We start from the raw sequence: 24,886 nt of genomic DNA, 5'->3' as shown, positions 1-24,886 counted from the left end.
CACACATTTCTTTCCAAATGTGTGGTTTCCTTTAGGTTTATTACATCCTCTGTGTACTCTCCAGCCTTCTTGATGCTCTTGCATCTTCTTTAAGCAACACCAAGCTCTACTGGGAAATCTATACCAGTTTATCAAATTAGTTGTAAATTTTGACTGCTTCTGGGACCAGACCATAACACAGGAAAATCTCAGAGAAGACAAGATTTGACAAGTATCTCTGTGAGCTCTAGAACTAGGAAAGCTTTCATCCCAGAGATTTGTAGGTTTTGGCTAACTGACGTTGAAGTCTAGGAAAGTGTGAACTTCTGTGGAAGCTTTTCCTGTGCCTGAAGCATTTGTTAGGTCCTTGTCTTTATACCTTAAAAAACATTTCATGAAGCTTCCAGGAAATCATCTACCTTGCAAAGAGCAGGACCACAGCCCTTCATTTCATGACAGCAGACTCCAATGTCTTGGGCTCATTGACATTCAAGTATCTCCTCCAAATGCAAGAGATCCCAGGGAGGTGATGGGATTCATGCTTTGTAATAATATGGAATGCAAATCACTCTCAGATCAGCTTATGAAGGAAAGCATCAGACTGTACATTATCAGAATCGCGTCTCTGCGACAAATTCAAAATGGATCGAGCCTAATTTATAACTATTACTGACTACATTTCATGACTCATTTGCAGATCACAGGTTTTCCATGGCACTAACTTATCCCATTTCACAAAGCAGTAGTAGCATATCAAAGTACTAATCATGCATGCAGATCACTTCTACTGATAGTCATCTAGGATTCTTGAAAGGTGCGTAACAGAGCATAAACCAACAATCCTTTTAATCACATACAACACCTTTATTCATGATCATACTGATGTAAACCAGACTTACAGACGTTTATTGAGGTAAGGAGACTTTCAAGTGATATAAGAACATCTACACCTAAGCATAGCTGCATTGTTTAGCTAAATTACTTCAACATCACACCTTTAATCAAACATGGATATAACGAATGGCATCAAGGCCTTAAAACAAAGTGCTGAGTAGGGACTTCCTGGGAGATTATGAGTTTGTAAGCATCAACTATTTTGCCTAATGAGAAAAAGTTTGCTTGAAATATTCTGCAACTTAGTTACAGAAACAGAAATTCAGCTCATCTCATTCCAATTAACATAGAATCATAGAATGCTGGGGGTTGGAAGGGACCTCTGAAGATCATCCAGTCCAAGCCCCTGGTAAAGCAAGTCCACCTAGATCAGGTCACAAAAGAATGTGTCCAGGCGGGTTTTGAAAACCTCCAGAGAAGGAGCCTCCACATCCTCCCTGGGCAGCCTGGGCCAGGCCTCCCTCACCCTTAGTTTTTCCTTATATTTTAGTGGAACTTTTTGTGTTCCAGCTTATGTCCATTACTCTGAGTCCTGTTGCTGGACACTACAGAAAAAAGCAATCCATCCTCCTGACACCCAACCTTTAGGTACTTGTAAGTGTTGATGAGGTCCACCCTTAGTCTCCTCCAGGCTGAATAGACCCAGATCCTGCAGTCTTTCCTCATCAGAGAGATGCTCCAGTCCCCTAATTATCTTGGTGGCCCTGCATTGGATTCTCTCTAAAAATTCCCTGTCCCTCTTGAGCTGGGGAGCCCAGAACTGGACACGGGACTCCAGATGAGGCCTCACCGGGGCAGAGCAGAGGAGAAGCAGAACCTCCCTGGGCCTTCTGAACACATTCTTCTTGATGCATCCCAGGATGCCATTGGCCTTCTTGACCATTAACACTAAAAGTGAAAATCAGATCCTCAAAAAAAAATTAATGGCACTCCGAATCTTAATTTACCGGAATAACAAAATTTAAAGTAGTTCTGAGTATAACTAATAGATGGAGTGGAAGAATGGGAAATGAAAAGGGTAGTTATCCAAAGTCACAATAATAACCAGACAAAAATGTTTTAGATATAGGTCAAGCCTGCTTGACCCAACAGGAGAAACAGACTCTAGAGTCAGGGTTAACTTAGGGAAGCTAGGAAGTGAATTTGTGGTGATGGCAACTATGAGTAACAAAACCTCCACAGAAAAAAAGCTATAAGAAGCAGCTAGTTCAGAGATTTTCTGTGCAGCCAGACAGAAAAAAGATAGATATTAAAAAAGGTAGATCAGTCTTCAGTTGTAATGACATCTCCTAGCATCTAAGCTACTTGGAAGAATTAATTGCATATGTGTAAAGGAAGATCCTTACTCTTGTGTTCACACTGAACTAGAACACATTTTCTCTTCATAGAGCTCTTCCTCAGATTGCATCTACACTGCTCACAGTAGCTGAGTACAGATATGCCAGAGTGTATTCCGCAGCAATGAGCTACCCAAATGCACCATATCAACACTCCCCATATGTCAGCTGACCTGCTGAGATATATCAACTAGTCTCAGGCTGCTGTCAAAGAAATACAGCTCTGCAACTTCCAGGTCCCAAGCTAGTATCTTGAGATAGTGCCAAACTGTACGATACGGAACTACCAGCTCTGAGCTTAGATTGTCTATGTAAACATTGCATTACACAGCACTGCCACACACTTGAAGCCAACAGCATAAGGAGAAGTATGCTTTAGTGTTCACCAAGAAGGGATGAAGTTAATTCTTTCCTCAGATCTGGCATTTCCAGATCTCAGGGCAGGTTAAGAGCCAACAATGGGTTGAAAGCAGATGTGGGCTTCACAGAGGCTCTTATTTTCTTATTACCTCTTTGCAGAAAGTCACAGTACAAGGAATCAAGAGAAAACAAGATTTTCCTCTCATTTCTCTACCTCTCTCCCTTTTTGACATATCTGAAAACTTGGCTTCTCTCAAGTGAGAGAAGAGATAGGCCAAGTTCATTTAATGTAAGAAACATGGAGCATTCAGAAACCCAGCCCAGATCACACAACCTAGAACTAATTTTGTTCCATGGAACTTCCTCACCAGTTGGAATACTAACTCTTCAGGTTCAAATTGGAACCTAAAATTAGTCTTAATTGAAAAAATCCTTTTCAGTTGGTTTGAATAGAATGCTGTCATAGGCATGGGAAACTTGCCAAAAGACCACAGAGCAAATGGTAATAATAATTACCAGTTGAATTTTGTATAAATGCTTAGCAGAATGCAACAATGATCACTGCACATAAGCTCACTGAAACGTTCCACTCAATTGGGACCAAAAAATAAATAACATATTATATTAATTTGTCAATGACACAACTAGTGAAGAACTGTCAAAAGATACAAAAGAGCCAGAAAATGTTAGAAAACAAACAGAAAAGCACCTTGGTTTTCCAACACATTTAGAGACATATATCTAGAATATGAAGTGGTAAAAACATCTGGAAATTAAGATGAGATGATGGTGCATGCTCAGAGATACCGCTGAAAAGGAAATGTAATACTACAGGGGGAAAGAACCACCCCAAAACCAGATTATATAAGGAGGATTTCCAATGTATTGCATTTAATTTCACAAACTGCATTGACAGGATGGTAAGAACTGAATTCAGGGAGTGGCTAGCTGGAGACTCCATCACTGACCCATGTGATAATACTACAAATGATTACTGCAATGCATTTTAGGTCTTCGTAATGCAGATGCTTTAACTTAGAAGGCTTGCATATATACCCCACCATCTCTAAAATGTATCCTACACTTACTTCCCCTCAGCTTCAGAAATCCTTTGTCCACTTACTCCAGAGTCATCAGTGCTTCCAGGCAGCTCAATCATAAATAGCAACAGCTATAATTGCAGGGCAAAAGGAACTGCAAAATTAATAAAGGCTGGAGATCAATCATTTCAGTCAAGGCTATTTCGCTGCAGAATGAGCTTCTAGAAAACATTATTAAAATCCATAGCTTAATTATCTTTAGGACATAGCATGAGACCTTACTGATTCATACAAAATTTTTCTACAATAACAGAGTATAAAGATACTATTTGGTTTTAATAACAAACGAATAAGAGAGAAAGAGAGAGAAAGAGAGAGAAAGAGAGAGAAAGAGAGAGAGAAAGAGAGAGAAAGAGAGAGAAAGAGAGAGAGAAAGAGAGAGAAAGAGAGAGAAAGAGAGAGAAAGAGAGAGAAAGAGAGAGAAAGAGAGAGAAAGAGAGAGAAAGAGAGAGAAAGAGGGGAAAAAAGAGAAAGAAACAGAAAGTGAAAGTGTAACTGAAACAAAGAGAAAGTTGGAAAGTGAAACGAGAAACAGAAAGTGAACACGAAACAGAAAGGGAAAGTGAACACTAAAAAAGTTAAAGAGAAACAGAGATAGCAAAAGACAAAGAAAGCAAAAGAGGCCGTGAAAGTGAAAGAGAATGAAGACAAGATAAATGAAGGGAAAGAAGATAAATGAAGGGAAAGAAGATAAATGAAGACAAAGAAAGAAGACAAAGAAAGAAGACAAAGAAAGAAGGGAAAGAAAGAAGGGAAAGAAAGAAGGGAAAGAAAGAAGGGAAAGAAAGAAGGGAAAGAAAGAAGGGAAAGAAAGAAGGGAAAGAAAAGCTGTTGAAAAGCACCAAAGAAAGCTGAGGCTCTAGAAAAAAAAAAGTGCCAATGGTCCTGACTGAGCTTTCTGTTCACTTCTCAATACACCAGGCCTGGAACAAGTTTCTCAGTGCAAAATTTCTCTAATTGGCTGGAAAGCATTTAAGGAAAAATCTTTTTAATTGAAAACAGAGAACCAACAAGACATGAAAGCCATGGGGGTTGGGAGAGGCATATGTTGACCTTATGAAGCTTCACAGCAGAACTCTGCAGGGGCTGTTTAAACTGAGAAAGCACAGTTTTAATTAAAGAGTCCTGAGGAACAGACAATTCAAAAGAGCAGGTCAGCTAGATTCCAAGAGGTCAATTTAAGCATAAGCAGAGGGAAAACAAGACTTCTGGTCATTTTGCCTCCCTCTGGGAGAAATCTGTTGCTAACTGAGCATTACACTCTTTGCTTCTCAACATAAAAGCTAGCTGTCCTCTAACCACCTCTACGGATGTTGTGTATCATTGGTAAGCATTTAAGGAAAGGAAGAAGTCCATCCCAGTTTCTTGACACTGGATCACATTCTAAAATAAACCTATTTTTTCCCCACAAAGAGTGGAACCCCAGATATGCTTATGCATACTTGAAAAACAGAACTGTGCACCTTGCTAAGCTCCTAAAAGCAGTGAGAAATCCTGTAAAAAACAGATTCATCATATCATCAAACAGAAATTCTCTTCTTCTAAAAATACCAACACAACAACAAACTTTTTATTTATTTTTGGCAGTATGTTATGTTACTATCACATTTAGTGATGCCAGCAATTTTTCCTTGCTATTTGGAAACAAAAGGAAAACTAAATCCAGCCTCCAAAAAAAGGGCTTATGAAAGGCAATGTAACCAGAAACCATGAAGTAGCAGGGCTAAACATAGAAAAATGTAAGAGAAAAGCTGCTGTATCTCTCCATGAAGAACTACTTGCTGGTAATTCAAAAGGATAAGGAATTAAGTCAAAAAGTAACATCTATAGTAATTCCCCAAGAGAATCGGTAATGATAGTGCATTTCAATTAGCACATACATAGTTCTGCACATACACAGCAGTAAATGTTCCTGCATCATGAAGGAGCAACTAGCAGTCAGATGAAACAATCAGTTTACTCATTTGTGAGATAGTCTGCTTTTCTAAAATCACAGTTAAATGCTCAGAAGTAGAAAGGTGGGGTTTTTTTGTTGTTTGTATAAGCTTGGAAATGGCATCATCTTACATCGTTAATATTATTCTCCGTTGCTTCCCTCCAGCCAGGTGCAAGCTTTGATGCAAGGTCTCATGTATTATGTTAACCTATATCCTCCCAGAGCTAGCATTCATGCAGTTTAACATGGATACCTTCCATAGATGGACAAAACTAAGAAAAAGCCACCATTGACTCCTAGAACAGAAATTCAAATCTGAAATGAAATTTGGAAGTAAATCAGAGGGGAAAATGGCAGTAAACACTTTCATGGCAAAGGAATAAATAAAACCAAGGACACCCTGGGAGACATGGAAGTTAGTGAATGTAATACTTGTGACAACAGAAGACTTCATAGCTCTTCACAGACATAAATCAATGCCAATACTAACACAAGGAGCAATCTTGGCCCAGAAGCAAACCCAGGAGAGAACACTGTGACAGAGCAGAATCTTGCTGTAGAAGGCAAAGGGTACATTTTCACCCTTTTCTGAACACAGAAATTCTATTGAAATAAAATGAACATTCAGTGAATAACTCTCCCTACACCTGACACAGGGCATCAAATGCAGAAAGATACTAGTTCAAGTCTCAAAAGCCAAATAGCAAGGCTAATCTGAGCTATATTGCTTCTAATTTCAGAACCAGCGGGTTGGTTGTCTCACGTTCTGTTGCATAGTATAGATAACCATATCAAGAATTTCTTACACAGGACTCCAACTTACCTTCCTTCTTGTGGAGAGTTGGCCCAGGCTGCATGCTAGGCCTCAAACTTTGCTACAGAAACATGTTCTGGGAGTGGACAATCAGACACATCCTTACTACCCACTGGCTAGATTAGTACCATACCATTTACCTGAAATCTTAAAACTATTATCCCTGAACTTATGTAAGTGATTTAGAATGTAACAAAGTACCTGTCACTGGGAAGAAAGTGTTACAGTCAGCACAGTCAGTCACTTCAGTAGCTAATTACAGATTTTGGCATGTTTAACTATGGTTGTCTAATTTCCAAGGATCTAAATGGCATATGTCAAAGAAAGTCAAGTTGTTATTCAGTCTTGCAAATTCTGTTCACCATGAGCAGAGCATTGCAATACTTAGCCAAAAGGTGAGGGTTTGTCTGTATTTAAGAAATGGTTTTAATCTGCCCTGCAACAACAAATGAGGCTGAATAGCTTGAAACAAAGAGAGGCTTACAGTAAAAAACAACACACCAAAATTTGTATTTGTGCAGTAACATTCAGTGTATTTGCTTAAAATACTAAATTAAACACTAGAACAACACATAAGTTTAGTTGCATGTAGTTACACGTGTTTATTTTGAACCCCAGCCAGTTCTGTAGTACCTAATATAATGAATGCAGTATAAGAATAGCTAGACAAGATAGTACAGTGCTGAATAGTTATTTTGGCATTGGAGCTTTTTCTTTGTGGGCAGAGTTGGGGAAAAGGTCACAGTTGTCACTGGTTCTCCTTCCACAGCCATCAGTCTCCTGCAATAGCATCCTGAAGATGTGCCACTAGCTCAGGCAGTTTGAGTGTCAGCATTCCTCATCCTACAGTCCAACAGCACTCAGGGCTCCTAGTCAAAAGCTCCCAGTACCCCAACTGCCTCACAATCCAGCATCTACTTCCCTCATGCTCCACACCCTATATTCTAACCATCTCTGGGTCTGCTACCCTACTCCCAAACACCAACTCCCAGCACGCTTTTTTTTCCCTATCCATTCCCTTGCATGGGTCCACCAATGTCCTCCCTCTCTCTGACCTACTGCTGCTTCACATGCTGTACTAGAAGTAGCACTGCTAACAAAGTGCTCCTACACTACTTTGTGCTGGGAGCATGTTGTATCTATTCCACAGGCAACTGGGATGGTGTCCTATTAAAAATGTGTCGTGGGTGTGCATGGAGACACTTCTGCTTGGTAACACGGTGAGGGAGCTGTAGTGCTGCCCCCGTAAACAGTTCTCAAAACTTTTTTCCCCTCAGCTCTGAGGTGGACCCACCTCCAGCCTGGCTGGGCCAATCTGGCACCTCTGCCATCACTATTTAAGAAGGGAAAGCTGGATGGGAAGAAGATGTGGAGGAGTGGTACAAGATGGCGGCAGCCATGCAGGCCTCAGTCAGAGAAGTAGGAAGGAGAAGCGCTGGGCCAGAGACCCCTCTGCAGCCCATGGTGACAACTCAGCTATGCCTCTGCAACCCATGGAGGGCAATGGCAGGGCTGAGAGTCACCAGCAGCCCTGGCTGAGTGTGGCCTGATGGGCAGAGCCTGTGTGAGGAGGCAGCCATGGCGCAGGCCGTGCTGGAGCCTGCGGGCCCCAGAGACACACACAGGAGGGGAGAGGAGCTGCAGCCCTGGGGATGAACGCACACGGAGCGGCCCGTGCAGGGCTGCCCGGCCTGTGAGGGACCCTGTGCTGGGGCAGGGAGGGCTGGAGAGGAGCCACCTGCCCTGAGGAGAGACAAACAGCAGGAACCATCGGGAAAGGACAGGCTGAAACCCCCATTCCCTGCCCCCCTGAGCCGTTCAGGGAGGGAGGAGGTAAAGACACCGGGATCAGCGCTCTCAGTCCTGAGGGGAGGGGTGAGGAGAAGGTGTTCTGAAAGGGCTGGTTGTGCTCTTCATCATTGTGCCACTCTTTGTTGTTTTCTGCTTGTTATGGTTTTGGGGTTTTATGTTTCTGGTTGGTTGTTGATTAAATTAATTTCTGTCTACTTCCTAGGGTGAGTAGTCTTGTCTGTTTTGCCTGGGACCAGAAGCAGCAAAATGAGCTTAGAGAGCTCCAGAGGGCATTGGTACTTATGGCTGATCCTGATCCTTTATTCCTAAATGGGCCTAAACCATGAAACAGTGTCAGAATATTAGAACACAGTGTGAAGTGTCAGTAATTGTACCTCATTAATGGCCCAGCTCCAGGCTTTAATGTCAAGGTAACAGGACAACAGCACATGCTGCAATACTTGCCTCCATTTTTCCCCACTGTTCGGAAACACCTCCAGAAGGTCCGAAGAAAAGATGCTCTGTTATGAGGAGTAGCTTGAACAAAGCTGAACTCCCGAAACAGGATGTGTGTTCCTTGACGCACGCTGTTAAAACTGTGGAGATAAAGTCAAAACAAGAGAACGTTAGAAAGCTGAACCAACGTGAATGTTCTGGAGCCAGCTGGAATGGTATCAAGAAAATCACTGGCAGTTACATTTTGTGAAACCAAATCTCCAAAGCTTATACCCATCTGCTCTCTAGAGAGAAGACTATTTGCAAAACCCACACATTGGAACTTAATTATAGGAATTAGAGGTCTGTGAAAGCAAAACTCATTCTAAAGAATCCCAGCATGAGGTGTCCAAGAGCCACTTATTTGAAACCTATCCATTGGAAAATGGTTGGCCAACAGTAACTGCTGTTTATCTAAAACAGAAGATGCCCTTTCTTTTAATACCTCTCATCACAGTTTCCTGTGAAGCCTCAAAAGTACCCTGTAACAAAAGCCTCAAGATTTCATCTCTAGGTTGCTGAAACTTGACTGTATTAATATATGCTAAATACTTAGTTGTATAAAATCCACCTCAGTTGTCATGAAAAATCACATTGGCACTTCAATAAACAACATTTTTCACATTTGGAAAAGAGTAGCTGGTTATACATGGATGGTCAATTTGATACTCATATTCTTGTATTTTAGTATAAATTTCTTGTATTTGAGTTGTAAGTACTTAAGTCTAACCTGTTATAGTAAACATTCAACTTAAAAGGGTTTCTCTGAAGTGCAAGAAGCTCTCCTTTGGGCATGCTAAAGCTCAACAAGCAAGAACAATAGAAATGCAAATACAGATATTATATACCAAAAGGTATAATGACAGGGTTGCCTCAAAGATGGATTTTGTGACTTTCACTCTGCATCATGCAAGTGGGACAAAGCTTCCAAACACTCTGGAGAGATCATTAAAAACATTCACTTGGGACAGCAGCTTAACTCTCCCACATAGGAGAGGATTAATGAAAAGATACAAGCTCACTTTCATCACAGCAGAACCTCTCCATAGGTAGCATCTCCACAACAGACAAAATCCAGCGGTCAGTGTGAACCCTCTCAGTTTGCAATTTCAAATCATCTCTTTAAATATAAACAGTTTAAATCACTTTATCCTTCATAGTATAGAAAAGAGTCTCGCATTTGAAAGAGATTTATACCCGACTGAGTTCAGCAAAATTAAAAAGCTGTGTAACAACTGGGGGGATTGTACAGAGGCTAATTCAGTTTTACTGAACCAAATCACAATTTCTGAGTTTTTAATGTCTTGGTTCTCAAAGACATGCAAGTAAATGAATTTTTTTGTCATGTGTTGAAAGCTGGGTGCAGAACATTGCTTCTAGACTTCCTAAGCAGAAGGAAAAACAATTCAAACAAAGTAAGTACAATCACTTCATGATGAAGAAACACTCGTAACTCAACTTCTAGAATTAGGAATGCTCTTTCTGTAAACATCATGGACAAATACATAATGCTACTCATGCACCAGTGCTGTACAAACCAGAGGGAAGCACAACCACTGTGCTTCCTTAAGAGATTAAATAAATAAATCATGTGCCTGATCAAAACATGCCAAAATTACAGGAAAGGACTCCCATGACTATCATAGTAAGAAAAGAGTATTCATTACAAAGTGCTGTAGCTCACTGCCTATGAGTTCACAGAAAGGGAAAGTAACTTGCATAAAGTCCCAAAAGATGCCTGTGACAAAGCTGGAAATGGGATTCTGGATCTTCTCATCCCAAAACACATCCTGTAAGACTTTTTTCATTTCCAATTTGCATTGTTTTGCTGATGACTGACAGGCTGATGGAGAAAAGAGGGGTACAAATGAAAAAGAAACCTGGTGTAATAGGAGAAGGCAGCTTTCAGAAAGATGATACACATAAGGGAGATGTTTAGGAAGCAAAAGAAGATGAAGGCACAACAATACAATTAAATGCACCATGTAACGTTGCTCAGAACAACTATTGCACATGCAATGTCTCAAAGTAAATCCTGGCACAACTGTAACGCCAAGTTCTACACACGAGGCCAACTTACTGTTAATTCAAAAAAGACAGCCCTACAATATCACTCTTTTAGTTCCAATAAGTAAAACTCAAGTCACTTGCATTTTCAGTATGGGATGAAATTTTAGCCTAGAGAAGAAGGGGGGGAATCTCATTAACACTCACAAGTATTTAAAAGGTAAGTCAAGAAGATGAGGTAGCACTTTTTTTCTGTTGTCTCACCTGACAAGGGGTAATGGATAAAAGCTGGAACACAAAAAGTTTCACTTAAACACAAGGAGAAACTTTTTGACTGTAAGAGTGAGGAAACCCTGGCCCAGGCTGCCCAGGGAAGATGTGGAGTCTCCTTCCCTGGAGGTTTCCAAACCCGCCTGGACATGTTCATGTGTGACCTGATGGAGGGGAACCTGCTTTAGCAGGGGCTTGGGCTGGATGAGCCCTAAAGGTCCCTTCCAACTCACACCATCCCATGATTCTGTGATTCTATGTCTCTAAACCTAGCAGGCAGAAGAGTATGATACCATTTGTTGTTGCTTACTCAGTTAAAAGAGAGAGTAGATATGTTGGAACATCAGCACACCTGGATGCACAGACAGCCAAGTGCCGCTAGCTAGTTGAGTAAAAGAGGTACTGTATTTCTTTCATTCCTCATTTCTTGCAATAATATTTTCTTTAACTATACAATGGAAGGATTTTCCCCCAAAACCTCAAGTTTGCAAGTGCATAAGTCAGAGTTAGAGGAGTAGGAGTCAGTTTCTTCCAAGCATAGAATATGAGTCAAGGCTGCAAGCCCTAGGGCTCTTTAGCATGAAGAAGAAAAAACTGAGGGGGGACCTCATCAACACTTGTAAGTACCTAAAGGGTGGGTGTCAGGAGGATGGGGTGACACTTTTTTCTGTAGTGTCCAGCAACAAGACAAGGGGTGATGGACACGAGCTGTGACACAACAAGTTCCACTTAAACACATGTAGAAACTTGTTTGGTGTTGAGGTGAGGGAGCCCTGGCCCAGGCTGCCCAGGGAGGGTGTGGAGGCTCCTGCTCTGGAGGTTTCCAAACCCACCTGGACACGTTCCTGTGTGACCTGCTGGAGGAGAACCTGCTTTAGCAGGGGCTTGGGCTGGATGAGCTCTAGAGCTCCCTTCCAACCCCTAGCATTCTGTGATTGTGTGAATTTTAACCCAGTTAAAATACTGCACTTCAGAGACTCTATAAAATCCTTTTCAGATATTGTAAAAGTTCAGTTCAACAGATCCAGCCCATGATGGAACTATCCAGCAAGCAGCCCCATGACAAACCATCAGGTCTGTTCTCTGGGTCGAGATCACTACAAGAGACAGGAACAGTATACACTCTGAACAAATGATATCTTTTCAAATTCCTTTATCGTGGGTAGATGGACAGTACAAAAATAATTTGGCCACCTTTTCCTTAACAATTAGCTACAGCTGAAGTTACCATTAACATGGCAAGTAGTAACAGTTTGGAGGTGAACTGTGCTAGAAGAAAAAGAAATGATGACAACTCAAAGCTGTTGCAGGTATTCCAACAGCATGTAAGGAGTATGGCCAGCACCTTACCTATGCTTTTACATACGTTTGAATAGATGTCTTCTCCCATTTCTTTTGAACACAAAAATGAAACAAGCTGCAGATTCAGAGGAATGGCTTAAGTAAGCAAGGTATCAACGACAAAGCCACAAACAGCTGCTGCTGAAATTCTCCCCTTAGGATTGCTCTGTCTTCCTTCTATCTGCCCCTTTCTCACTGAGCAACTCATACCCTTAGCAAAGTTAAGTAGCCAGAGCTTCACAGCATATTTGTAGGAGACTTAGAAACAATCTAGGGTATCTCAACAAGGTATTAGTTTGGACTCTATCATTTAGAAATGTGTTTGTGAACCCAGAAGCAGGGAAAATAATTTTTCACCTCTCTGGTTAACCTCGCCTTTCCCCCTTTTAGGCATTTAGTGTAGCTATCTGCAAGAGATTCCTTCAAGAAGAAACCTTTCAGCAACTCTACAATGGTTGCCATGGCCCTCCACATCACCAGCAAATAGAGTAGGCACATTAGAACATTAACAAAAGTTCCTAATGACGTGATTTTATTTGTCTTGATGAAACCAAGACTAGAAATGGAACTGAATGTTCATTAGTTACCATTACTTCACTGCAAATACTGGCATTGTTATGCAACTAGATACTCTGTTCACAAAACAGCTTTTTCCATTCTCTTGTGAGAATATTCTGGAGAAAGATGAGAGAAAATAAAGAGAGGTTTTCACTAGATGGGAAGATCTAAAGAAATTTTTGCAGTAGGGGCTTGAAGATGCTTACTTTTTTACTGCTTTATGTGCCCCAGAGCAGCCAAACCACAGAACAGAGTGCCTTCCAACACTGCTGCTGAGAAAGCTGAGTCTTGCAGCACACCAGGTCTATGCTTGTGGGACGGCACGTGCACGTGAGAGGATGAAAAAAAGTTTTGGGAGGAGACTGTAATAAAACAGCCCCATAGCTCTCAGAAATGGCAATGCTGGGAACTCTAGCACTCAGGTGCTGCTTCTCTGAACAGAGCTGCTTTCAGTTAAGGCTTTGTCTTTTGTGTAATTACATTTCGGCAACATGCCAGAGTTCAGAAACTTTCAAGCACTCTTTTCAAACCTTTGGACTTCTAAATAGATTGTAGAAGTCCCAGGATGCTATGGTAACATCCCAATTGAAACCCACTACAGTAGTTAGCCTCTGCCTGCTGAACTTGGGCAAAGCCAAATACGCACAATACAGAGGGAGCCCCAATCAAGTCCCCTAGAAGGAGCTTGCCAGGACCCTGCCGTACCCCTAGCAGGTGCCACCTCTGCTTACCATGCAAAGAGCTGAATGAGATCACAAGACCCCGCCTCTACTAAATGCAAATCAAGGAAGAAGGACTGTTATTTCTTAACTTACAGCATTACTGCTTGCATTTTCTATTGAAAGCATGATGAAGGAAGAAAATCACTTTGAAGGCTTATATACCTTCTCCAGCACAAACAATTTACACACACACACACACAACTTTCTTACCAGTTATACAGATGTCTAAGTCATTAAAACAGAATTGAGTATCTTAAGTGAAAACAAGGTAAACTCAAATACAAAGTTGCCATTGGAAGCTATATCTAGACTGACTGAAACATTTGTAAAGAGAAACTGTGCAGAGGACCTGATGTCAACATTGTGAGTATCTCAGGGCTCGTTTTCTCTCGAAACACACTCTGGACTAGCTCTAGTCTGGTCCCATGGCCTGAATGCTCATTTGCAGTTGGAGCACATCTCCCAGTTTAGTTCCGTCTCAAAGGAACTCAGGTCACGAGCTCCAAGACTGCTTCATGGTGTGAACCAACTCACAGTAAGAGGGATAATCAGGAGTATTAAGATTAGAGACTATGGTACAATGGGTAACAAAGAACCCGCTCTAGCAATAGAAAATACTGACATTCAAAAGGCTTTAAAAAACAGGCAATTTCTGTTGTTAAATAACTCATCCACACACAAAGCATTCCCAAGTGACCAATCACACTTACCCCAAGGCTATGCTCTGAAATAGCAAAGTGAGGTTTACCTTGCCTGGAACCAGCCCTGAGAGGGAACACTTAAAACTGTAGGCACCACTGGGGGAAAAAATTCCAGTTTCACTGCTGTGATGAATAATTTGCTGCTGCATGAGTACAGTTTAAGATCATTCCATTATTCACCCATTGGTTTAAGTGCAGTACAGTTCATACAATACTCAGACCAACCATTGGACTGTTTCTTTAGCTATTCCTCTTGGAAGATAGTGTAGGAGCATTAGCATTCCTCAATTCAAAGCTGTTGTATCAAGTGCTTTTTAGAATTCCACAGATATTAAGATCTGGGATAATGAAGTCAGACTCAAGGAAATCACCATCTTCTAATGAAATTAGGAGTGCTATTTAGGCACTTCCTCTGAAATGTGTTAGCAGTGTTAAGACAAAACAGATGCTGAAAGTTACTCCTGATGACTAGCTTTCAGGAAATATCCTTTTTTTAACAAAACCTGGCAGATAGGAAATCATTAACACTGCTAACATTTTGGTGACACTGGGTGATCTAACACTGCAAACACAGAAACTGGACTTCTTGAGATCCTTTCTGTCTCACCCACTCAAGTTTATTTCAGCTAAAGAGTGTGGAAAGAAGGAAAGGAGCAACACAAATTTCAATCATTTGTTCTCAAGCTTCTTGGTATAGGCTCAGGAATTTAATACAGGTGGTACAGAGATTATCCCAAGTACTGTTTGAAAGGAAATGAGCCACAGCACCTGTGACACAGCTCAGAGTAAGCAGCAAACGAGCTTTCTTATGGTGCTTTGCAGCAAATCAAACCCTCTGAGACCAGTTTATAGATTCTGGAGAAGGAAAGGATTAAAGGAGTTGCTGTGTTTGCTCTCTATTACCCAAAATCCCTTTATCTCCTTTAGAGCCCCCTCCCTTAATTTTTCCTATGCTAGATCAGTAATTTAACACCTTGAAGTCTTCAAATCAAAACCTAGAATGACCTTACTGTGTTGAATTTTTATCCCACAATTTAAAAAAACAAGAAGCAGCAGCAAAAAAAAGCATGGGGGTGGGGGGCAAATCTCTAAAAACAGAGGCCTTTTGATCAGAGCAGCATCCTGCAGTTTGCTGTAACTCAAGATGGCCATTCTTATACAGTAGGAATTAAGGGCTCCCCCTGCCAGGCAGGGCCCTATTAAAACACAAAAGCTGTTTGAAAAGGGTAAGCAAGCTGATATGGATATAATAGGCCACATATTGGGGCCTCTTTCTACTCTGAAATAAAGCTGCTTCTTAGAGTTATGAGCTGGGAAACCTAGTATTCAGGAAGACAGGAAAAGAAATACAATGGAAGATGGTAAATAGCCCCGCAGAAGCCCTCCAAGGTGCTTAAGGGAAAAGTAAAGAAGCCTTCAGAGGTAAGCATCAATCACCCAGTACTAGCTCTTTCAGTCTGGTCAGGTGCTCTTTCAGACCACATGGTGTTTCAGAGAGTCTGGAAAGGTCTTGCTGCTATAAACAAAGATTTACTTTTACAGTAGAAAGTAGAACAAGTTGCACACCACGGAGACAGCTGCGTGAATACCATTATAAGTAGTTTTACAGAGACCATTGCAAGTTGCTGCCCAGCTTCCCACAAAAACCTTTGGCCTTTTCCCACACCCCAAAATAAAGAAATAATAATAGAAAAATTCCCAGAATTACCACTACACAAAGAAAGCTGCTAAGTTTCCAGCTAATATATTTAGTATTTGCTCAAATTGATCCAACTAGACATTTCGAGGCAAGAGGAAAATTTCTCGTTGGACTGCTGCTCTGTAACTTTCTATGTGCTAAGGGTATGGGAGACTGAAGTCCTCAATAAGCTTTACTATCATACAGCCATGACCTCCATTCTTTAGCTTCCTTTATTAACCAACAGATGTATTTTTAACCTCCCTATCATGTTGTGGAAATCATTTGTTAGCTGCAAGATGCTACAGAAAGCATACAGTGAACCTGTGATAAGGGTAAGAAGATGGCACAAAGATGAGAAATACCATTAAAAATACAAGCACCACAAGGCAGTGGCCATTTCCTCCAGTCTGTGGAATTGACATCAGCTGGAGATGGATTTTTATACCAAGATGTCAACATCCACTCAAGGAGGAGTATGAAAATAACTGCACCTATCTTGTAGTGCCGAGATCAAAGTGTAATGCTGAGCAAAGGCAAACTGGCTTCTCCGAAAGCTGAGGCCAAATTATAAGCACGAGTAAGGGCCTGCTTACTCCATTCTGCATGTAGTCTCCTGTATCTCTTGTTGTAAGTCAGCTCCATGTTTTATAAATTAGACTGGAGCATCTTCCTTATGAGGAAAGGCTGTGGAAACTGAGGCTACTTAGTCTAGAAAAACAGAAGACTGAGGGGGATCTCATTAATATTTACAAGTACATAAATCGTGGATGTCAGGAGGTTGGGGCATCCCTTTTTTCTGTTGTATCCAGTGACAGGACAAGGGGTGATGGGATGAAGCTGGAACACAAAAAGTTCCATTTAAACATAGGAAAAAACTATTTCACTGTGAGGGTGATGCAGCCCTGGCACAGGCTGCCCAGGGAAGGTGTGGAGTCTCCTTCCTTGAGGGTCTTGAAGACCCACCTGGACTTGTTCCTGTGTGACCTGATCTAGGTGAACCTGCTTCTGCAAGGGTGTTGGACTAGATGATCTCTAAAGGTCCCTTCCAAACCCTACCATTCTATGATAATTATTTTAAAAGATAGCAGCACAATTGTGTTATCACTGTGATGATCCACAAACTGCTGAAATATAACTTAATGACTGTTCCAAAGCGACTCAATACTAGTACCTTGTGTGTGGCTCCCATATTTACTCTTTTCAGAATTAAACTGGGGAATTTCAGAAGAAAAAAATCTCAAAACCAAACAACTAATACTCTCTCACCCATTGAGTTGCCTTGGCAAGGACTATAGCACATCATAGACTGAGCAGCTTCCAATATTTCCCATCACAGCAACGAATGAACCTTGCCAAAATTCCTTAATATAGATGAAGATTCATCATTTGATATTAATGCTAATTCTGCCTTTAGAGATTGCTTGGCTAAATCACTTTGTTCTCATTAGAACTGCTTGACTACAGTGATGACCAGCTCCAGTTTGTCTAACTAATTTGAAGATATACAATAAGATTAATTTTGCAGGATGTGAGGATACTGCAAGTCTCTAAGGCTAATGCGTTCTAGAATCTGTATGGTTTCGACACTACACAGCAGAGAAGGTCTCAAGTTCTCTAAAGACATGTAGATTTCTAGAAACTAGGCTTTTTCCTTTATTTTTTTAAATAAAAGGTAGAATACATTTTAAAAATACATTTGTTCAGACAAGCTAAAAGACTTCCAGCAGTTTGCTATTCAGGGTGATGCAGAGACAGTTAAGAGATTTTATCCTGTTAAGGATAAGGAATCCTATTACAGGGTCTTATCACATCCCGTTGCTGAAAGTATTTGCTGATTTTTACAGCTTGGCATATTCAGTTTAAGGGACATTTTACATTTGTTGGCCTTGTCCACAGTGGAACACACATATTCTTAGCAAGGCAATTAGAAACGTTCCTCATGATTTTCTGTGACACCAGAACATTTCACAGCCTAAGAATGAATACAAAAGTCCTTCCGATACCACTGAACCAAAAGAGACTCCAACCCAACCTCAAGTCTCATCCATCTTTTCTTAAAGGTCTTTCTGGGAAAAATAAAGTGTTCCTCCAACATGCACTACTTTATTCCAATTTAATACAAAGTATTATAAGCTTGGACAGATGGAAGCCAAGAACTCCTCTGAAATTGATCTCCTATATGCATGGTGTAGCCTAGACTCATGCCAAAATGCTTCATTAAAACCAGAACTAAACCATATGACTTAGTAATACAGAGAAAGCTATAGCTATATATGTACTCAACATATATTCAACACATTCAACAGCAGTTATAGCTCATCAGAAACCTTATTGAGGGAAACTGTGTTCCAAAAAAACCCTCCTAACAAAAAACCCTATGCCTTGAAATTCTTTAAAATAAGTAAATAAATAAAATAAGGGGGAAACCCCTCACTAATGTGTCCAAACTTCCTTCATTATCATAGTTCTCCAAAGCCCCAAAACTTTTACTGAATTCCAGGTGCCAACTTCACATTCCTAAAACACTTTTCTGCAAAACATTCAGAGAAGCTTCAGGAAATCCAATCCTTACAGCATGTGATCAAGCATGAAAAGAGATTATTGCTTTATATACACATTGCAGATTGTATGCAAAAGGACTGCAAATAATCCCACTACATCTGTTGTGGATATGTCACTATTTATCTTTCTCATTTTTTCCTATCTGTTCCAACACAGTGACTCAGCAAGCACAGCTGAGCTGTTTTCCAGAATGATGGAGAAAGATGCCTGTCAAACAGTGATCTGGGTATTGAGCATCTAATTTTGCATCATGGTGAGCTCTGCTACAGACTTTCCTTCAGTGGAGGATGAACAATATAAGATTGCCACAGTTCAGCAACTCTGACTTGAGGGCACTTTCGCTTCTGCAGGAACATAAATGAAAACAGAGCAGAGATTTGTGATCAGAAATGCAAGAACAGGGATATGGCTAGAACGACATGACACAAAAAAAACAATGAGACTGATGGAGAAAATAAAGTTCAAAAAAAGACTCTGTGCATCCCAAAAAGGATATGAAGAGCACTATGAAATTCAGAGAATGGGTTGAAAGTGGAGCTCATCCAGCCCAAGCCCCTGCTAAAGCAGGTTCCCCTAGATCAGGTCACACAGGAACGTGTCCAGGCAGGTTTGGAAACCTCCAGAGGAGCCTCCACACCCTCCCTGGGCAGCCTGTGCCAGGGCTTCCTCACCTCAACAGTCAAGGAGTTTTTCCTCATATTCAAGTTCCACTTGAATACTACATTTTCTAATATATTGGCAACCTGTACAAACTACAGTGGGAATCAGTGTGTTATTCCTACTAACATATGCATTTTTTCCAACTGTTTATTCAACAGCAGTCATCCCAATCAGCATATTTGTCAGGTTAGGACTTGTTGCATGTTTGTTACAGGGAAACAACTCTGGGAAAATCAGGAATTCATAGATCCTGCCTGTCAGATGAGGATAGCAAAGCTGTTCTTGCTGTCAAGCAATTTTATCATAAAACCAACATGCTTCAAGTGGCAGATCTCTGGACAAAATTCACATAGTTTTAATCACAAATAACTGGAGTTACCCACAACACCCAAAACTTCCATAGCTCTCATACATAATGCACACCCTAGTAGAGGAGGGGATTGAAATTCCATTTCTAACATGGGTTGGAGAAACTTGTAATCTAAAGAAGATACTTGACTGGAAGGCAACAAATAGACTTTTAACAGAAAGGCTTTGTGTCCATTAGCAACACTCTACAAGGAGGAACATACAAGTATTTCGAGTCCCCCAGAAAGATTTATGAACAAATTCAGCCCTGCAAATCCATGAACTCTACGAAGAGAGACTTTGGAAATGTCTCTTGTAGCAACTTCTTCTCATTAGCTGCAAAACTTACTCCTCAGATCTTCTGGCAGAAGTGCTGTGTCTGACTGCATATAGTCATTCTCTTTCCACTGGTAACTGAAGAGCAATGGAGAAGCAGACAGCAGTCTTATGTAGTGCCTTAGGGATCATGGAATCCCAAGTAAGAGCCTGTCAGGAATCATCAAGCACATTATGCCAGCTGAGATTTTCAGCCCAAAGGGCAGTTTCGAGCTAGGTCACCACAGCAGCAGCTCTGCACCGATCGTACGGCTCAGTGCAGTCTTGCATTGAGAATGATAATTCTTTTTCTCTCCAGAACAGAAGACATGTAGGAAACTTGAAAGCATTTGAGGAAAAGATAAAATATTCATTTTGCAATTGCTCATATGATTATATGGGAGAGAATATCAACATTTTATGTAAGAACCTGAAAGCATTGTTATCTCCCAGCAGCTACTGATTTGCTCAAAACACACAGAGCTAACACAAAAAAATGCAACAACCAATGTCCCTCCCCCAAGCAGTCTTACTGAGAAATTCTAATGAATGGCTCCCTCTCTCAGAAAGGGAATCTGGCACAACCTGTCAAAGCCCTAAGGATCTTCCCACTTCTATTTTTGCTGTTTATGTTACAACTGTACAAAGCACAGAGACAACATTCTACAATGCTCGATGCTGTAAAGTACATGTGGTACTATATCACTTCTGTCTTGAAAAGCTTACACTGTGCTCACAAACAAGACAGGACAAGTTACTGTGAAAAGGGGAAAGATGCAGAGCAGATGACAGCAAGATGATGATGATGATAAGGCCTACCTACACAGAGATTAAAAAAGAAAACTATGGCTCTAAGCTAGCTCTAAGAACATCTCTTTATAAGCAGGTAATTCAGCTTATTTCCAGATGCCAATTAAGGTTGTCTTCAGTGAGTGGCTTATTTCCCATGGGCATCCCATCTGTCCCCTTCCAGGCTCTTCCCCCCACCCTCTCTCCCTCTTTCTGCCTCCCCAGCATCTTCCCAAGGGTACCGAGACTATTTTAAAGAGGAGGGCACTGCTTAGTCTACAGATTTATTTAAGTAACATTGTATAGCTGTACAAGATTGAACAAGCCACAAGTTTTTCTGATACCAAAGCCAGTGTCACTGCTATTGCCAGAGAAAGCCAATATGATACAGCAGTATCATATTTGTCCCTAAGGAATGGGTTGAACAAATTGTTCCTGTCAATAAAGACAGTAAGAGAAAATTAAGTACTTTCATTGCTAGAAGTTGATACTTCTCATCATGATAACATCTTCCTATCCAAGGATCTCAAACCATACAGCATACTGGTGGTGCTGTTACTCTGAACAAAGCAAATGTTCCTTTGTGTAAAACAAAAGGCCCTACAAAGTGTATACCTGGTACTTCGAATTGCCAACAGATCTAAAAGCCATATCCAACCCCCACAAACACACATATCACAGACACTTTCTCAGATAAATATTAGCTAAATGTCACATCAGATCCAGTGAGGCATCTCAACTTAAGAGTCAGCAGAACCATTCTTTACAGAAAAAGAGGACCTCAGGCACCAGTTTACAGAGCCCAATGGAAGGGCTGCATCTGCAAGCTAAAAGCAAGATGTCTTTCTCAATCATGTCCCAGCTGGTTGGTGGTCAGGGAGACATTCCACCACAAACAAAAGAAAGCAAGAAGTGTTTTGGGAGAAGAACACAGACAAAAAAATGCCTCTTCCTATGTCTCTAGTTCACTTGTGTTTTGTTTATCAAAAGAACTACAAAAGTGATAGGAAGAAGCGTTTCCTGTCAGAGGTGGGTTACAGCTGGTTAACATTTCTGAGTTTTCCAATGAGTCTTGAACTGAGTAACACATCTACCTGCAAGTTGGAAGAGCAAGTTTCAAAAGAAGGATTACCCCAGAAGAACTGCAAAAATTACCGGTCATTTCTTTGTTCTGCTTCTTCCAGCTGAAGTGAAAAAAGCCACAGACTCCCTTTAAGATCTCAGAAACTACCAAGTGGGATGCTTTGCACATTCCCTCTGCGTGATCAAATGCATTATCATGGGGGCCCTGTTTTTCTTCAGTACAGGAAAGATCAAGAAAATGAGTTGATAAATAACGTCTAGGAGGAACATGTCCCTTTAAGATATGTTGGCACAGAAGTTAGGCTGGAAGAAGTAAAGCAGCATTAGTGTGTAATTACACTGAGGGTTTTCAAGAGCCTGCATTTCATGAAGACTCAAAAGCAGAGCAGAGAATTCTTGGGTTTGTAATGAACAAATACCAGTAGCGTTTCAGCATAGCTATAAAATCAAGACTAGTCCTAAGAGAGGCATAATTTTTCTTGTTTAGCTAAAAGATGTGGATTAATTGGCAGAAGGGTGATTGATCCCTATTCCTGTAAGAGTCAGGAACGAGTCAGATGAAGGGAGCCTCAAGGTAGTCCCAAGATTGAAAGCAGATGTTCACATGATTGGGACAAATGAACAACGGAATAAAGTAGGAGAAAAAGTAACCCTCAAAGACTAAAAATATTCTGAAAGAGTTGTAGAGATGAAGGTCAGCCCTCTGCAATCAGCAGTCCTGGTGCTAGGCTGTGGACAGCAGTGGAATACATACCCAGTTTCATTTCCTAGAAACAGCTAGAAAACACTCATTGCCTGCAAAGCACTTAGTCTTTCACCCATACAGAGCTACATGACCATATAGTTTGCAGCTCTGAGATTTCACTCAGGCAAGCTAAAGCCCAATAAAATTTTATTAATTATCCATAAAAATAGTTGTAATTGGCACAAAGATTTGAAATGACTCATGGTGAGGTGGGCTGTTACAATGCATGATGGAAAGGCCATGATTGTTCTTCAGCAGTGAAGCCAGCAAGAGAGGTCCATGGAATGCTACACTCTTGAAGACCTCTGAGAAGAGTTTAGACACATCCTTGACACACTAACTTTATCATTTCTGGAAAGTTAAAGAAGTTGTTACTTTATCCCATAGACACTTCAAATTAAAAGCCACTTGCTTGGTTCTACCTGGTAGCTTTCTAAATCTGGGGCTTGGTTTCTAATTTTAAGTGAGCAGAGAGAAAACACAATGTGAAATGCTGGACACCCTAATACCAAGTCCCTTCATCTCAAATCATTGCAGCATACTTCATGCCAGTCCTCTCACTGAGAACAACCTGGAACAAGGGAAACACTGGGAGAGAACACACAAACCTTCTGAAATTTCAGAAGTTATCTTTGAGCTTGAAGATACTGAGATTACACATAAGAATCAAGAACAATCTTATTTGCTTGACAGAAAAGTGTAGGCTTCAAAGGACAGTCTGAACAAATGTTGACAGTTGTGTGGAAGAACAGAAAGGTATTGGGCAGTGAGAGCTCACCACTCAGCCCTGGGAGTCAGAACTATGACATTTTCATTAGAATAAACTTTGTAGTTTGAGTCTGCCTACACCCACATTGCCAATTATTCTCCACTTGAAATAAAGAATCCCACATTTCAGATCTCAAGAGTTTCACAGCACTCATTACTAAAAGTTTGATATGTTCAACTCCAGACATATCAGAAAACAAAAAAAGAGAATGACTAGCTCCACATTACTCACAGAAAAAATGAACATGCAACTTTGTATCTTTCAGGAAATAAGAAGCTCCACAGAACAGCGTGAACAAAAAGCAATTGTAGAAATTCACTTCTTTCTTTCAAAATAAATGGGAAAAACATCATCTCCAGCATCTATGTCAATCACAGGGTTGTGCTCTATGGTAACAGTTTTGTTTGTTGTAATGGTCTTGAATTACTATTTGTTCTTTCAAAGACAGACAAAGAATAGGAAGTAAAAAGAAGATGGTTATCATGTCATGATGAAGAAATACTACACAGAAGCAATGTGAGCAGTTTCAAAACCTGTGGGACACCTCTTGCTCACCATTTAGGTTTTTAAGTATATACAATCAGAAGTTTAGAAAAAGCCCTGAGACCTTCAGCTTGAAAGTAGGTGCAAACCAAATGCTACCTGGAGAGTTGCCTGAATGACCATTTCAGCTGGGTATTTCAGAGCCATCTTGCCTTAAACTCTGATAAAGAAACCCTGTTGGTGGGTGGAGGTCATTGTAGTCACACTCTTTATCTTCCATAAGGTCTTGTTTACTGACTATTCGTTCCTCTGATGAATTTCAGCATTACTTTCTGTGGAAACTCACCTATGCAGTATCATGATTTCCAGTCACATCAAGTGCACAGGTTGTATCTTCATTTGTCCCCCAATACCTACTCTCAATGGTTAATTCTCTGCAATCCTCACTTCACTCACAGCAACTTGGTGAGAACACGAAGGTAGACTGTTCATTGGTTCATATAGTAAGAGTTTCATTCTCAATACTGTGCAATTTTTTAGCTTTGGTAGTCTACAAAGTCAGAATGGAATTTGACAATTTGAGCTACTTTATAAACAACAAGAAGAAAAATCAGTCTCCTTATAAGATCCATATAGTATCAACTATTATTTGCTTCCAAAACAGAATTCTGAGGCTTTTTAAAGACAGTATTCATCCCAGTTACAGTAAGCTACAAAGAAAGGTTAATGAGCCAAACTAAACAGCCTTGATAAGCTGTTTGATTCCTCTAGTAACATTATCTTCATACGGTTTTTCATGGATCTTCCAGGTTTTGCAACATGGGTGATTCATGCTAAGTAAAAGTTGGAAGTATTTGTTAAGAGCAAAAGAGATAATATACTACCAAGAAACCATATTTGCTCATTACAATGCCATCTACCTAAAAGATCCGTTATATAAACAGATGTAGCAAGGTGGCCTGTATCTTATCTCCTCGACCAAGATTTGACAAACCACACTAGTCTTGAACTGCTTGTTACCCTACCTCAAAAAAGAAAAAAAATGAGCTTTAGGAATTTCCCCTCTGACTTGCTGCAGGATTTATCATAGTTATTCATTTACCAGTGAGAACCTCCATTGTTTAAATGTTGAAAACGTGCATGAAG

General features: G+C 40.6%; 1 protein-coding gene across 2 annotated transcripts in view; it reads right to left on the bottom strand.

The window, feature by feature from the left end:
* Positions 1–24,886, bottom strand: part of CSTPP1 (centriolar satellite-associated tubulin polyglutamylase complex regulator 1) — an 84,895-nt gene that overhangs the window by 49,378 nt on the left and 10,631 nt on the right. For both annotated transcript variants that reach the window (XR_009818884.1, XM_061997732.1), the window contains exon 3: positions 8,677–8,807. Coding sequence is in view for 1 of the 2 variants with exons in the window: in XM_061997732.1 (XP_061853716.1) it covers positions 8,677–8,807 (131 nt within the window). In the remaining variant the exon portion in view is untranslated. The remainder of the gene's footprint in view (positions 1–8,676; positions 8,808–24,886) is intronic.

This window comes from Colius striatus, chromosome 6, assembly GCF_028858725.1.
Source record: "Colius striatus isolate bColStr4 chromosome 6, bColStr4.1.hap1, whole genome shotgun sequence".
Taxonomy (NCBI): Eukaryota; Metazoa; Chordata; class Aves; order Coliiformes; family Coliidae; genus Colius; species Colius striatus.
The sequence above is the reverse complement of the archived record's forward strand: the minus strand, read 5'-3'. Positions and strand labels throughout refer to the sequence as shown.